The sequence below is a fragment of the Triturus cristatus genome, chromosome 12 (assembly GCF_964204655.1).
Source record: "Triturus cristatus chromosome 12, aTriCri1.1, whole genome shotgun sequence".
Taxonomy (NCBI): Eukaryota; Metazoa; Chordata; class Amphibia; order Caudata; family Salamandridae; genus Triturus; species Triturus cristatus.
Window position 1 is genome coordinate 745114168 of NC_140595.1, and position 17527 is coordinate 745131694.

At 49.4% G+C, this 17527-nt stretch overlaps 1 protein-coding gene across 1 annotated transcript in view; it reads left to right on the top strand.

Moving 5' to 3' along the window:
- The first annotated feature begins 997 nt into the window (after nt 1-997).
- LOC146782659 (extracellular calcium-sensing receptor-like) overlaps nt 998-17527 on the top strand; it is an 87124-nt gene continuing 70594 nt past the window's right edge. The window contains exons 1-2 of the mRNA XM_085637161.1: nt 998-1264; nt 15074-15243. Coding sequence (XP_085493287.1) covers nt 998-1264; nt 15074-15243 — 437 coding nt within the window. The remainder of the gene's footprint in view (nt 1265-15073; nt 15244-17527) is intronic.

Below are 17527 nucleotides of genomic sequence, written 5' to 3' on the forward strand. Positions count from 1 at the left end.
AGGTGAGCAGTGCGAAGGTTGGTCCAGGAAGCTGGTGAGAGGCACCCAGCAGTGAGCAGCGCCCACATGCGGGATAGAAGTGCACAGCCTGGGCTGAAGCGACTGGAGTGCCGGGGGTGGAGGGCCTGCTTTCCCCTGCTTGGTGAGCCAGCATTGTGAACATGAAGGCAGTGACACCTGGCTGCCACAATAGATCTGCAAGGGCCCCCACAGGGAAGAGAACACACTCTGTTGAGACCGCAACATGTGACAGCAGTGACTGGGCCTAGACGGGAGAAGGCCTAAAGATACAGAGATATAAAAGTTAAACATGGAGGCTGATTGGCAGCCCGACTTGAGTGCTGCGGAGGAGATCAGCGGAACGGATAGCACCACACTCATATCGGGGACAGAGCCCTGAGGAGGCGGGTGGAGGCAGCCCGGCTCGTGCTCCGGGTTGGGGCTACACCGACGACCTTGCTGGCTCTTGGGCGGAGGAGAGCCACCTACTCAGGCAAAGGGTGCAAGTGGACTGTGGCCCAGGTGCCAACACCACTGAGCAGAAAGGCCTATTATGGGCAGAACGGAGGATAAGCAGTCAAAGCTACCCTTCGAGCCCTGTAGAGTGCCGTGGTCCCAATCTATAGATACAGGAAGCGAGATGGCGGAGTGACTCCCTACTGCCTAGAACGCCGCAGGGGATGATATTAAGTCCCTCCTGATGACCATGAAGTAGAGCCTAACGTCAAGAGAGGCTAAGATGGACTTGGTGTATACATGTGTTGTTTTCCTCACACAGAAGTTGGAGAAACATGATTGCCGACTGCAAGAGGCTGAGCACAAAATCTCCAACCTGGAAGAAACGTCAAATGGGAGGAGGGAGCAACTAATGCAGATGGAGCACCTCTTAAAGGTAATCACAACCACGAATGAGGACTTGAAGACGCGCTCCTGGTGAAACAATGTACACATTATGGGAGTGCCTGAGAGCGTGAATACAGGGCAACTGGAGAACTAAATGGAAGGAATGCTCAAGACCCTATTTGGTGGCAAGATCTTTTCCACACAACTTGTGGTTGAGAGGGTGCACCACTCGCTAAGGCCTTGGCCTCCTCCTGGGGCACCTACTCAGCCCATCATCACTAGGATCCTTAACTCCCGTGACCATGATACTGCCCTACGGCTGTCGAGAGAGAAGAAGCAACTTGCATTTGAGGAGAATGGCATTGCACTATATCCTCATTTCATGATGGCGGTGCAGGAACCCAGAAAGGAGTTCCTGTCAGTAAAGAAGACGTTGCGGCAGGCCCAAATAGATTATACAATGATCTACACATCGATTTCACTCGAAAGAAAAATTTCTATACCAACCCACAACAGGTGGATGATTATTTGAAACGTGCTGGTCTTGCTTCGGCTGACAGGAGCACCGTAGGCTTGCCGGAGCACTCGCAGTCACGACTGTTGGAGCAAGGATAGGGATGTTCCCTGGGGGAGTTCATTGAAGAAGATCCTAAGCCCCCAGTGGAGATCTCGGCTGCTGAACTATTTTGGATTTCCATAACTGTCGTAAGGTTGTAAACTGTCTGTAGTAGAACAAACAAGACCAGACTTTACCATAATACACTGTCACTATTGTAGGGTTGGATTGCGACACTAATGAGACTATACCCGGGCACCACCCCTGTGTAGTGGCTGGGGGTTGGCTGCTGTGCCCCCTAGAAGAAACCCAGCAAGAAGATCCCTACTAGACTTTCTGTGGGCTCTCTCTCTCTGTTTTTCCTTTTCTTCTTTTTCCCCCTTAATTTCTAACTCACTAGAGTTAATCCTGTTTCTGAGTTCACAACTGTTATCTCTTTGCCTCTATACACTGTTGCATTGTATATGATGAAGAGCTTCTTGTGGGAGTGGGCACCTGAGGAATTGCGGATTGAAACGTCTTTATCGCAGTGCTTTGATATGATGGATCCATTGCTATGGAGATTGGAATTTCCCCAGAGAATGTACATGAGATGCTTAGAGGCAAATGTATTTGGGGAGGGTGGGGAATTTTGTCTTTGACAAGTTGGGGTTGTTGCTGTGGGAGGTGGGTTGGCGGAAGATACATCTGCTCAATTGTGTTGTGCACAAACTAGGATGGAGGATACTACATTTCAGGACTGTAATGACTCTAGGAGATGGTTATCTATCTCTAAATAGCAAAATATGCCCTTTCTTTGTTCCATGGCAGAAAAAGCAGGAGAGTACAGGCCAAAATTTCCTGACCTGGAATGTCCGAGGGCTGGGGGACCCATATAAGCACAGGCAAGTCCTGGGCTACTTGGATCGGCACAATATCCAAATCGCCATGTTACAAGAAATGCATTTTGAGTCCCGTGCAGAGTCCACATTCTCTACTCGATGGGTGGACATACGCCAAATGTGGAAAAGGAGTCTCTGCAAGACACACAGTGGCGTTTCAGTATTATGTGGGGAAGATTAGCAATGTATTCTATCACTCTGGTGTGCTGCTACAGCCTGAACATAGATGATCCGTCCTTTTTTAATGTCCTTTGAGGTAAGGTGTTCAACATAGGGTCTGTGGAAATTTAGCTTGCAAACTGAACATTATCTGCGCCATCTTGCCTCTCCCCAGCGCCACGCACAGCGAATGCACGGCCGCCATTTTAGGCACCCCACTCTCTCCCCGCTCATTGTCAATCGCCAGCGCGTTCCCCTTGGCGCTGCGAGCATCCCCCGCGCGCTGGCCACCCCCGCTCTCTCATACAGGCCATAAACCCTCTCCTTCTGCGCGACCCTGCTACGGAACCACATCCGACCGACATCCCATACATGGTCATGCCTCTCCTTTGATAACCCCCTTCCTCTGCGCCCCATTGTCTGAACTGGTCCCAGGCCATCACCTAGCCCTGCGGATGCAGTTTATTGCCCCTACTGTAAGGGAAACACCCCACATCAAAGGGATTACAGTAGATCAAAGCCCCTACTCCCTGAGACCCGACCGGTCACACACACCCCCCAGGAATTGGCGGAATACCCTGCTGCGCAATAGCCATCTCCTACTGTGGGTGGGGTGGGAACTTCTACTGTATCTATGTGTGGGATCGGATCTGAACCGGGGCCTCAGGGGATATTCCCCCATACATCAAGGGAATCTCAAGAATGTACTATGTGTAATAAAGCAATAAACCAGTGTATAAGAGACCAGGTCTCAGAGATGCAGTTAGAGCACCTCGTGACGATACCTTGCTGTCTGATCTGATGTGTTCTGCTCCGACGGAATAAAACTTTGTTTCCTGCCTTCCAGTCTCCGGCGCCTGCCTCTTTTATTGGTAAATTATCGAGTGGTATGAGAGGCGATTACCGCCGGGCAAATACTTGAAAAGATATCGACTGAAACTGCCGCTACCATTTAACAATTGGCGTCCCAAACGTGGGGCCCATCAGCGACACGTGGATCCAGTGGGAGAGGTCCCGACGACAGAGTGAACGACTGCAACGATCGGGAGAGCTCCTGCCCAATAGACCCTCGTCTGTCAGCCGATCATCCGAACTTCACTGGTTCCGAGCAGACCTCTCTCGAGTGATCTACGGTCCTGACTGGGAACCATCAGGAGTGCCGCGGCAAATACGGAGAGTAGAGGACGATCGGGCGCTGGAGGCGGAAGACGAGAAACTGTCCACGCGGTCCGGGTAAGGTCGTGATACACGACAAAATGCGAAATAATTGATTGATTGTTTAAAGCTTTGGAAATACTAGTATTGCTCATTGATTGTTCTTTTTGAGATATTCGCTGTCTACAAACGGGGAGGAGTAGAAATACTCTCTCTCTCTCCCTTTGCAGATAGTGAAGGGTAGGTAACGCAGACTTTTGTCCCCGTTGAAACCCGTCGTGCCTATCTTTATCTCCCCATTGATTGATTGTCCGAACATTGATTGTTTTGGAGAATAGTGCTTTTTGAGATATTCTCTGTTTGCAAATAACGTAGAATAGGAATATTCTGTCTAGTCTTTGCAAATAGTGAAGGGTAGGTAATGCTGACTTTTGTCCCCGTTGAAACCCGTCATGCCTATCTTTATCTCCCATTGATTGATTGATTGATTGATTGTCCGAACACTAGTTGTTCGATATTGGTTCTTTGGAGGTATTCTCTGCTTACAAATAACGAAGAATAGAGATATTCTGTCTAGTCTTTGCAAGCAGTGAAAAGATAGGTAGTGCTGACTTTTGTCCCCGTTGAAACCCGTCATGCCTATCTTCTCCCCACTGATTGGTAGTTGGTTCTGCCCGGACCGCTTATTAGAGGTGAACCATCCGGCTCCACTGGAAGGCACCCCTAATAAGGACATGTTCACTAAATATGGACTAGTCGCCGTAGCTTATAGCAAGCTGTGGCATAAATATACAAGGAGGGACCCCGAGAGTCAGTGGCCACTGATGGGATCCTTCGACGACCATAAGATAGAAGCGCTAGAAATAGCTCTGCGTAGCAATAAGACGACGCCTACTATGCTTGACAGTATCGGCATGTGGCGCAAAGAAGCAACGCAACGGAAAAAGAAGGAAGAAGTAAAAGCAGAAAAGGAATTACGAAAGGCAGCTCACCTTGCCGCTAGAAAGTTAGAAGAAGACATAAAGGAGAGAAGGGAAACTAAACTAAGACAGGAGCCCGAAACCTCAGGCCAGTACGCTGTTAGGACCCCTTCTTTGCTCTACCCTGAGTTGTCCTCCAAGCAGCGAACGAATGACGAATTACTGTTAGGTCCCCCGATCATTTACATGCCCCCTCCGTATGCACCCTCCCAATCAGTAGTGCAACACCCACAACCCCCGAACACGAGCGAAAGCAGTACAGGGGCCTCGGCCCTCACGGCCTCCGCGCCGGCTGAGCCTCTTGTGCCGAACCCAATGTCGACTACAACGCTAGATGACCATGAGATAGGAAAGAAAGAGTCCACCAGAATGAATCGATTAACTAAGGATGAACGAGCAGGAATTGATAAGATAGTAGGGACGCTGGTGGAGCGAAAAGAAAGTGAGGAGTATATAACAGACGTGTATAACTCGTATGCCGACAGCCGCAGACGACACTTCGTCGTACGGCTCTGTTATCACGCCCTGAATGCATATGAGGATAGGTACCACGATAAAGGTCCCGAAGGCTTAGCGGCCCTATATAGGAAGGTAGACATTGGGGAAGAAAGAGAGGGCGATGTAACGAACCTCTTCACTCGTACACTCGAGGTCTACCGACACCTTAAAGAACATGGACAGACCACCAAAACAGAAACCCCCATAGCAACTAAACCCCAGGGAGGAAGGGCTGATGCCATGATGCCCATCAAAGAAGCTGCCCCCTACTGGGTCCCCCACGGGGTCAGGGAACACACGACGACATCAACCACCAAGATGCGAAGGGAAGGGTTGTATATAACTGGGTCTATCAGCCGTGGGACCGGCAAGATATTTTGACTTTTAGAAAGACTCTACCCGACTTAAGAAAGAACCCGACTGCCTTCTACACGGAATTGGGTACAGCCTTAGGCTCAACGATAATGACGTTAGCAGATATCGACTTGTTCTTTGGGCTATGCCTGCCGGCTGATGTGTGGAAACAAATCCGGAAAGTTGACCACGCTGAGCCGTTCGGATATACCTGGGTACAACTCGATACCATAGATAAACAGCGAGAGCCAGGACAGAAACCCCCGAAAGCCATCTTAGAGCTCCCAGACAAGATTGTACAAAAGCTGAAGACTCTAATCCCAGAAAGAAAGGTAGACTGGTCGATAGTGACGGCTTGCCGCCAGAAACCCCAGGAAGATGTGTCTGAATACTTCTCCCGATTCGAGACTGTGTTTTCCGATTACAGTGGCCAAGACATGACCACCGCAACCGGACACCACCTCTTTGTCCAGAATTATGTAAAGGGTCTGTCACAAGAAGTTTCCCAGAAGCTACAGACCAGCGAGAGTAGTTGGGCAGCCTCCAAACCCGCAGCAATTCTCCAGATGGCCCAATACTACGAAAACCAGAAGAACGAGAACGATAGGGCGTCAGAGAAGAAGAAAAAGGAATTAAAGGAGAGGGTGATGATAGCACAGTTGCAAGGGGTGACCATAGGAAGGGAACCCCCAAAAGAGAATTACCAACCAACCGCCCCTAGAAAGCTACCCCCTAGAGACCATACACCTACACCCTACAACGGACGGAGAGACTTAGATGGGAATCAATGTGCGTTCTGTAGAGGGTTCGGACACTGGAAATCCCAGTGCCCGGTCCTTCTGGAAATGAACAAAAATAGGAACCCCAGAGACACAGCATATGACCCCAGAAATAGAGGACAGGGACGAGGGCACACGAACGATGCCATCAACGACAGGCCAGGCAGACCAAACACCTTTGATCGCCCCCGACAAAACCAGTGTCAGCAGTCCGACTATGAAAGCACTCATGACTTCGCATAGGACCGCCAGGGGCAAGGGAGGGATCCAGTCGAACTCCGTGTTGACCAGCAAGGTCCTTACATCACCGCTAAGGTCTTGGGCACAAAATCTCCATTCCTGGTAGATACTGGGGTGACACGTAGTGCGTTATCTAAACGACTGATTCCTAGGGCACCCTTGTCTGGCTCACACGTAACCTCAATAGGCTTTGACGGAACGCCCTCCACTAACCCCTTATCAGCACCAATCCCCTTTGACTTAGAAGATAACACCACCGACACGACCTTTCTGCTCTCCTCCAACACCCCCGATGCTATTATGGGACTTGATTTGCTAAAACATTTTCGAGCTACCATCAGATGCTCCCCAGACGGAGTTCGAGTCATCCTACACGATAACCCAGATCTGTCCAGACCCTGTCACATTAAAATGATGCACCACTCTGAATCCAGCTACACTACTGCCTCTCCCTGACGCTGACCCCAATGCATCCCCTATACATGATTGCGTGACCCTCACCGACGAACAAACCAAGAGTAGGGTTGACCTCCGGGATACTGCCTTCCCGGACCCTGACGGAGAACTGTGGGTGGATGGCTCATGCATCAAGCTCCCCGATGGTACCACCTCAGCTGCCTATGCAGTCACCACAGCTCGAACAGTTGTTGAGACAGCCCGCATCACACAGCGATCCGCGCAAGCGGCGGAACTAATTGCCCTCACACGAGCCTGCATCCTGGCAGCAGGGACAACCGCAAACATTTACACAGACAGTCAGTACGCCTTTGGGGTAGTTCACCACTTTGGGCTCTTATGGAAAGAGAGGGGATTCTTGACTTCTCATGGCACACCCATCCTGCATGGAGATCTAGTCTCTGCCCTGACCGAAGCAGTCCTCCTCCCCACACGGTTAGCTGTGATCAAATGCCAGGCACACTAGAAGGTGACAGACATTATAGGACAGGGAAATGCACTAGCTGACATTACTGCCCGAACCACAGCCGAGAATAGGTCCACGACCCGTATGTACGTGACCAGGTCACAAACTGAGAAATGGAAGGATGCTAGGGAAACAATTAGGGATATCCAACTAGCCAGCACACCACATGAATTAACTGAATGGGCCCGGGTGGGATTGAAGGACGATGACGGTTGTTGGCGAACTAAAGACTCGAACAAATGGTTGCTACCCGACTCATACTTGATCCCCATGCTGACCATGGCACACTCCCCCGCACACATAGGGTCTGCCCCCATGATCGAACTCATCTCCAAAGTCTGGCACAACGACAGAATACCAGACTCAGCCAAACGTCTGGTCCAACAATGCCTAGTATGCCTCCAACACAACCCTGGGAAAGGAACTGCTGTACCCCGGGGAGGGTTTGGGGTCCCCAATCACCCCTTTGAAGTCCTACAAATGGACTATGTCCAGCTAGAAAGGTGCCAAGGTTTAAAGTATGTACTTGTCGTTGTGTGTGCCTTCAGCAAGTGGGTGGAAGCCTACCCAACCCATGACAACACCGCTATGACTACCGCAAAAGTACTACTGAAGGAATTCTTCCTCCGATACGGCCTTTGACGAATTTTGTGGAGCGACAACGGCCCCCACTTCGTAGCCGAAGTTATCCAACTCATCTTAAAAGGGTTGGGTGTAAAACAGAAATTCCATGCGGTCTTCCATCCCCAATCTGCAGGCCTGGTTGAGCGACACAATGCCACATTGAAGCTTAAGATAGCAAAAATAGTCGCCACCACAGGGCTAAGATGGCCAGACGCTCTCCCACTAGCATTGCTATCAATGCGTTCCACCCCCACCAAACACCACTTAACCCCCTACGAGGTCGTCTTCGGGCGGCCCATGAACCTTTGGACTGCACCAAAACCGACATCCATCCACGACGTCCCGGACGTCCTCATGTCTGATTATCTGTACAATCTAACTAAAACGTTGTCTATCATCCATCAGCAGGTGCTGCACGCCATTCCCGATGTTTCCAGGGGCCCCGGGCACGACATCCAACCTGGTGACTTCGTCTTAGTGCGTAACTTCCAGCGCACCAAGAGTCTGGAGCCCCGGTGGACGGGCCCCCTGCAAGTCCTGATCACCACCCGAACAGCTCTTCGAGTGGAGGGGAAACGCAATTGGCTGCATGCACACCACTGCAAGAAGGTATCACCGACCCTGACAACCACGGACAACGTCACCGCCCAAGAGGAACTTCTGGACAAAGACCGACCATCCCTGAGCCGCTGCCCGGATACAGAGACACTTGAATTGATTGAACATCCCGATCCCACTGTGCCATCCAAAGAAGGGTATAACTTGCGACGAAAGGAGAGAACTTCGGCTAAGCAGACCACAGGCTAAGTGGAAATCTCAGAGCGGTAGCCTAGTCACCTCAAAGGCCACCAGGAGAGAAACTAAACAAAGTCTGTGGTTCTGCCCGCTACCGAGTCTCTTGAAGGTGATGGAAGCGCCCAACATGAAGATGATGGAAGCAACCGGACGTCCGAAGATCCACTACAGAAACCCAAAGACTGACCGAATGCACAGCTTAAAGACTATTACACTTTTCATTACCCTTCTCTTTTGCCTTCTCCTCATGGTCACCTTCTGGATCATGGAGGAGAACACACCCGCTCATAAGACATTGCTGACCACCGTTCAACCTACCACCACGAAAGAACACCATCTGATCTCACATTCACCCCAACTCCGAGAAAGGCGTAAGGAGTTCTGGAATAACTCTTTTGTGCAGTTGCTCCACCAACACAATCTTGCCACCAACGCCACTAACTGCTGGATCTGTGGATTGCTACCACATGCAACTGGGCACTCAATCCCTTTCATCCCTTCACCTTTTTCTGTCCATGGTTCCTGCCTCGCCTGGCTGATCCTCCTGCAGGAGAGCTACAAGGACAATGCCACTTCCGGCAGAACCATGTCACACTTCTACCATGGGTTCTGGCTGAACAAAACTGGTAGAACTTCCGCCCTCTTCTGCCCTCTGAGATCGAACACTTCCTTTCACATGGACATCCCTGCCAAAGAACGAGTTGAAATGCAAGTGTTCAACAATCCAGCCAGACCCACCTTCTCTTACCTCCGAAAACGGACGGCCGCCACCCTAACAGTGGCCCTGTCCGTCATCAACATCACTGGATCTGTATGCCTCGAAGGCCTGGGGGCACAGCTGGTGGGCCACAGCTCCTGCCTCATCACCCGAACATTGGACTCAGTTGACCCACCCTCCTTTGTTGCCTCCCCGAATATGTACTTCGTCTGTGGTACTAAGGCCTACACCTGGCTCCCGAAAGGTTGGGGAGGCACCTGCTACATCGCCTTTGTCCTTCCCCCGACATATGTGGCTCCAGCAAACCATCACCGACAGAAACGTGCCAAAGACATTGTACAAGCCGACTCCACCGGAGCGCAGTTCATGGACGCAGTAAAAGGCCTTGTTCCACTCTGGGGTCCAATGGCAAACAGCCGTGCCATCCGCCACTTAACCCAGGCAGTCGAAACGGCAATGAACATTACGGCTGGCGCCCTCGCCAACAACACCGCCGAGCTCCAGGCCGTCCGCTTAGTGGCCCTTCAGAACCGCCTCGTTCTAGACGTGGTTCTGGCAGATCGTGGAGGAGCATGCCGCATCATTGGGTCCAGCTGTTGTACCTACGTACCAGATAACTCACCCTCAGTCTACAAAGCAATTGAACACCTCCACAGACTGTCCACAGAGGTCCATCAAGAGCAAGAAGAATGGTCGCTGGGGAGTTGGTTTTGGGACGCTATTAAAAGTTGGGGATGGAGGCTGTTTTCATTTATCCTAATACCGATTGTGGTACTATGTGGATGTTGTTTGGGGATTCAGTGTCTGCCACCTTTATGTTCGCTTTTTATGAACTGCATCTGCCCTAAGACTTTGAACTTTGAAACAGAACGGATGAAAGCCCTTTATGAGGTGGAAGTCCGTAGTATTATGGAGATAAATCCGAACTAGACAAGCTGGCGAGATATGTTAAAAGGGAGGACTGTGGAAATTTAGCTTGCAAACTGAACATTATCTGCGCCATCTTGCCTCTCCCCAGCGCCACGCACAGCGAATGCACGGCCGCCATTTTAGGCACCCCACTCTCTCCCCGCTCATTGTCAATCGCCAGCGCGTTCCCCTTGGCGCTGCGAGCATCCCCCGCGCGCTGGCCACCCCCGCTCTCTCATACAGGCCATAAACCCTCTCCTTCTGCGCGACCCTGCTACGGAACCACTTCCGACCGACATCCCATACATGGTCATGCCTCTCCTTTGATAACCCCCTTCCTCTGCGCCCCATTGTCTGAACTGGTCCCAGGCCATCACCTAGCCCTGCGGATGCAGTTTATTGCCCCTACTGTAAGGGAAACACCCCACATCAAAGGGATTACAGTAGATCAAAGCCCCTACTCCCTGAGACCCGACCGGTCACACACACCCCCCAGGAATTGGCGGAATACCCTGCTGCGCAATAGCCATCTCCTACTGTGGGTGGGGTGGGAACTTCTACTGTATCTATGTGTGGGATCGGATCTGAACCGGGGCCTCAGGGGATATTCCCCCATACATCAAGGGAATCTCAAGAATGTACTATGTGTAATAAAGCAATAAACCAGTGTATAAGAGACCAGGTCTCAGAGATGCAGTTAGAGCACCTCGTAACGATACCTTGCTGTCTGATCTGATGTGTTCTGCTCCGACGGAATAAAACTTTGTTTCCTGCCTTCCAGTCTCCGGCGCCTGCCTCTTTTATTGGTAAATTATCGAGTGGTATGAGAGGCGATTACCGCCGGGCAAATACTTGAAAAGATATCGACTGAAACTGCCGCTACCATTTAACAGGGTCCACTTATGTCACATGGGGGGGACATCAATGCGACACTGGAGCCTCACCGGGTCAGATCGCACCCCCAGCCCCATCATTACACAGCCATGCAGAGACAGATGCAACACATATTTACAGACCATTATCTCCTAGATCCGTGGAGGCATCTTCAACCCCAGCTAGAGGAGAGTGCCCACTAATCCTCGGTGCTCTCTACATGGTCCAGACTTGACTACTGGATCATCTCCAAAGGGATGGGAACATGGGTGGCACAAGCTCTGCATCTGGCTCGCATTTATTCAGATCACTCTCCGGTTAGGCTAATGCTTGTTCCCCTTAACTAATTGTACGCCATGCGCTGTTTGGCAGCTTAAACCAACAACATTACTGGATGCCACGTTTAGAGCAGAGGTGGCGAAAGAGATACAGGACTTTTTTAACGTAATATCGGTTTGGTCCCCCACCTAACAACAGTATGGGAAGCATTCAAGGTCACCATACGAGGTATATGTATTGCAAAAGGAGGAGGCTTGCTGCGGGACATAAGCAACATCATCAATCACCTACAGACGGACTTCAGGAGCCTGGAAAGGGAGATTTCGGTCTCCCCCACCGGAGAGACACAGATCGTCCCCAGGGACAAACTGACTGAGTACAGTGAAACTGCAGAGAGGAAATGCCTGTTTCAGTGCAAACACTTCCGGGTCAGTAAATATGGAGAAGGGTGACGGTCGGGGAAAGCATTAGCTGATCAAATCCTTCACCCTAGGTTCTCTAACTTTGGAATTGAGATACAGGATACAAAAGACAGTACACACACAAGGACATGGCCAATATTGTACTTACCTTCACTGCATTTTACTCTGCCCTTTACATCACAAGAGGGATTCAGCCAATCTCACTATCGACGTATTTGGAGAAGGTGGCATTAGGATGGCTGGGAGAGGCGCAAAGGGAGCTCCTGTCTGCTGAGATCGAGGAAGATAGGATCAGGGTGGCAGTGATGTAGATTGCATTCTGGCAAGGGTCCTGGCTCGGACAGCCTCCCAGACGACTTTTATAAAACATACATCGACTACATGACTCCCATACTAAAACAGGTATATGACGAAGCCAGGAAGGAGGGCATCCTTCCCACGTCCATGAGAGAGGCAACAATTGTTTCATTGTTAAAGTCGGGAAAGCCAGGTGATAAATGTGAGTCGTATAGACCACTATCCCTGAGAAACTCCAATGTTAAAATCTTGGCTAAAGTATTGGCCAACTGGTTGAATTCCCTTTTGTTGGACGACCAGGCGGGTTTGCACAATTAACGTAATCTCTTCTCGCTACTGCAGGATGTGGTACCAGAGATAGAAGTTGTGGCAGTCTTTTTAGACTCTAACAAAGCGTGATTCTGTGGAATGTGACTACCTAGCAGGTGTGCTGGGTCGAATGGGTGTACTCACTGGCTTCCTCTCCTGGATAACACTGCTGTATCATCAGCCGCAGGCAAAAGCACTGATTAACAGAGTGAGCTCTGGCCCCTTTCCAATTTCGTGGGGCATGAGGCAGGGCTGCCTGCTCTCCCCCCTGCTGTTTGCACTGGCCATGGAGCCGCTCACTGCTAAACTGCACCAGCAACATCGAGATTATGCGATCCGCTATCACACCAGGTGGATATTGGTATCCCTCTATGTGGGTGACAGAACACATTTCATGTTTGAAATCTGCAAATTAGCCTTATTACACAAGTTCACAGCTTTTGGGGGGGTCTTGGGAATTAACATCAACTGGGAGAAGACTCAGATCTTCCCTCTCACAGAGTCACTCCACCCTCTGCTTTAGAATACCCAATAGTTTGGTGCCAGTCAGAGGTGAAATATTTGGGTATAACAATCAAAAGAGACAGAGCAGACTTTATGCGGGCTAATTATGGAAGTACTTTGACATCCCTGACAGATATGATAATGCACTGGATTGCCCTACCTTTATCAATGATAGGGCGAGTCTCACAGATCAAAATGGTGTTCCTGCCAAAACTGTTGTATCTCTTCCTTAACATACCATATAATACAGGCCAACATTTTTTTAAAACACTGCAATCGCAGATGATCAGACTGGCGTGGGCGGGAGGCAACCCAGACCCTAATGGGACACATTAACGCAACCTTTTTTGCAAGGAGGTTTTGAAGCCCCTTACATGAATCTTTTTATTGTGTGTGCTCAGACACAGTTTGCGGCGTATTGATTTCATCCTCCCCTTTTGATGCCGCATTTGGCCATTGAACAAGGATTTATGGATCCCATTTGATTATCCGGATTCTTTGCAAAATAAACAAAGTGCAGAGACACAGGCCCCACCACAGTGGACTGCACTGTGGCATGGTGGAGTTTTGCCAGCAGGCTGGCCGTACCAATGCCATACTCACCTCTGTTACAGCTACCACGCTACCCAGATCTCGAGGTGGCACAAGAGCTGAGCTGTCGAAGAATCCTCCATGAAGTTCATATGAACATCAGAGGAAACCTGTACACTAACAGGATTTTTAATAACAGGGACCAATTCTTTCTCTGGGGCAGACCTACGCCTATGGAGCTCTTTCTTTAGGTGAGACCCCGGCAAAGCGGCAAAGCAATTACACCCAAATGTATTCAAGAACCCACCACTTTGGGTCCTCTGCATGCTATACTGCAGTGCACCTCGCCGACACATGCTGTTTCCCTTCTATACCACCATAGGCAGCATCCCTGATAGATGCCCCTTCTGGCTCCCAAGAATGCTGGGAAGAAGATGTGGGCACAGCCCCATCAGACAAGCAGTGGGAGTATTGCTGCAAACAGATTGGGAATATCTCTGTCAATAGCCACTTGCGGATAATACATTAAAAATTCCTTCACCGCTTGTACTACACACAGGCTAAGATGCACAGATTTCAAATTCAGCAAGATGATAAATGAGACGGATGCAGCTAAGAGAGGGCAGATTTAGCCCGGGAATGGGAGCCCATTGCGATAAACTGGCGACTGGTTTTGGAAGCAGTTGCTGGGATGATAAGGGCTCGCTACCAGCCTTGCCTATCATAGAACTACTGGGGTACCCTGAGGATATTGATGCTTCTCATAGGAAATTCACAGTGTTGGGGCATTTATTGGCTAAAAGAAGGGTGACCTGCAGATGGAGCAGAGGCAGGGCTCCTAAATATAAGGACTGGCTGCAGGACCTCATATTATGGCAAGAACAATTCATGATATATGCAAGACTCCTCCCGCTTGCTTCTAGGCAGAGGGATATATGGGACCCCTTACGAATATATATGCTTACTTATCCACGATAGGCCCCTGATGTGGGGGATCTGAAATCATCTGAGTGGGAAGGAGCAAGACATCTTAAATGCGGAGAGGGGAAGTGGGAGGCCGCTAGCAGTCAGGAGGGCATATGTACCAACCAACATATCATCCAATTATGGGAGGTGCTGTGGAGAGGGCAAGGGGAGAGGCCAAGGAGAGGATTTAAGAGGGGAAAGGGCAAGCATAGCCTGAATAGACTACTGATGGAATACTACCTTGTCTAGATTTATGTTCCTATATGACTTGTAATGCACGACTAATAAAAAAAACATAATTATGCAGATGTGTACATTTTTGTTGATGTACCTAAAATTTCAATAAAAATATTTTAAATTAAAAAAAAAAGTAGCAAGACTATAGGGTGAGTCTGCAGTGATGCCATCAAGACCTCTTGTTATATTGTTCAACTTGATGTCTTTAAGTTGACCATACAATTGACTGTGATTTTAACAAGATTGACATGGATGTGCTTATGGCCTTCAAGCACTATTCTATAAGCTGCAAATGTTTCTTTGAGATGGTGTACATTCTCAGCTCCATGGAGAAATGCCAGAGAAGGATTAAGAACGAGCTCACAAGTGCATTGCCCATGTCACACAACAGTGGTGAACAAATTAAATGCAGGTAACTGAAAGGGGGCCTTTGGAGGTGGTGAAAGCCCTTGCTAGTTACTGTTCTTCAAGTAGATTTGATTAAGACGTGAACTGCAATTGTGCCATAATTATCATGATTGGTCCAGGAGGAGACTGAAATATCTCTCAGATGTGTATAAAAGGCTACTGGCTGCTGAGCGATAGATGCCACTGTGGCACAGTCTGTGGTGCTTCAGCTGCCATGACGACATCTCTGAGAGAGAGCACTACAACACGAGGAAGGCACCTTTAAAGCACTGACACATCTCTCGAGGTGACATCACATACAGATAGCACAAGTCTCAGTCAGACCTGGATGCTGACCCATCATTCAGTGAGACCACACTTGGACGCTGAAGATGTCTCAATGAAAGGGCCCTGGACACTGACATTATGTCAGAGTGAGACCTTGCCAACACATTGACGTCTCAAAAAGAGACCCTAGGTAGTCAATGCATCTCCAAGAGACACCACCTCTCCACTAAAGGCATCTCAAAGAGAGAGTAAAATACTGAAGGCATCTATGTGAGAGACCTCCCTCCACACCACCCTGGACACTGACATTATGTCAGAGTGAGACCTTGCCAACACATTGACGTCTCAAAAAGAGACCCTAGGTAGTCAATGCATCTCCAAGAGACACCACCTCTCCACTAAAGGCATCTCAAAGAGAGAGTAAAACACTGAGGCATCTATGTGAGAGATATCCTTCCACACCAGGGCGATCTAAGAAAGTCTCCGCAGGAACCACCAGAGTAATATATTCGTGACTAAAGGTGAGAGGTCAAACTTTCCTGTGTCGTATTGTCCTGAAAGGCGCACAGATATGCGTGGATGTTGGGGTCTGTGCATTACTGGGATATCCACTATGTTCTATATCCTGCCTCTTGGCTGTTGCGCATTCTTTATTCTCATGAAACGCGGTCCATGAGCAGCATCTAGCAAGGGAGAAAATCACAGCCTGCTCCAGCCACTGAGATCAAAACTTAAGCTGACGGTTCTGTACACATCCAAAACAAGCATTGGCATAGCCAATAGGTCTCGCCTTTGGGACCTTATAAGTGTTTAGCCATGCAACAGTTTCATAACTAAATACTTATAAGGTCCCAAAAGCGAGACAAATTGGCTATGCAAAGCGGCCGCGAAAGTGAAAGTAATCGCGGTAAAGCGTGGTGCGCGCGCCCGCGCACATGCACTGTAGCTCCAGGCTGGCCTGGTAGCACTTTTTGGAGCCCTCTCAATAAGTCTCGCCAGACCAGCGCATGCTCTGGGTCAGGCGAACCTAAAAACACGTGGTACCTGTGTGTGATTGGATCACAGACTGCTGCTTCTTGAGATGTGTCTGAGATGTGCATGAGAAAAGCTTGCTTTGCTGCTGTTCACGTTTGGCATTTGAGGAGCCCTACTGCTAGAAGATAGCATGTTCTGTGTGTGCTAGTGAAGCTTTCAGTGCTGCTTTATGTGCTGCATCAGTTCGCTGTGAACTAAACTAACTCTGTTGTATGACTGCTGTGGCCCTTTCGTCACTATGAGAGAATCAGGCGCTTTGCTGTTGCTCCTAGACCTGTTCTGCATGAGATGGATGTTTGACGTTCTGCTGCCGTGTTGTACCTTGTCTGTAATTGTGAAGTTGTGTGCACTTCTACTACCCACACGGCATCAGCTTTGTATGGGAAGGACAGTGTCACTGCTGCTACCAGTGTTGTAAACTCTGGGGTATATTTACAAGGGGATAGCGCCACTAGAACATCACTTTTGGCGACGTCCTGGTGGCGCTCTGTCCTTCTCCATATTTAGGAAGCAGTGTTTAGCCACTTTGAGTGGGTTATCGCTGCCTTGTAAATACATCCCCATTACATGCATCCCTTTGTGGTAAAGGAGCGTGCAATGAGTGTTGCTGTGGGCATTCCACTGCAACACCCAGTGCTCTTTGATGCTTACAAGGATCTGTAAATCTGAGGCAGCGCCACAAACTAACGCCGTGCAATAGCAGGCGTTCGAATAGCACAACAAGAAGAAATACTTTTATGCATGCAGCACACAGAGAAAGTGCACAACGCCATTAATGACTGTTTATTTGCAGGAAGGAGTCCTCACGGCAAAGTTGTTGCCCAGTTTCCGGGTTTCACAGGTGGAAATGTGAGGTAGCTGCATCGTCAGTTTTAGCACCTGATTAAAGCATGTGTTCCTTACTTTCGGTTCTTCTTTTACACATGCAAATTGTGCTATGTATTTGCTGGTGAGATGTGCACTGGGAAACTACCTGGATGTGCAGT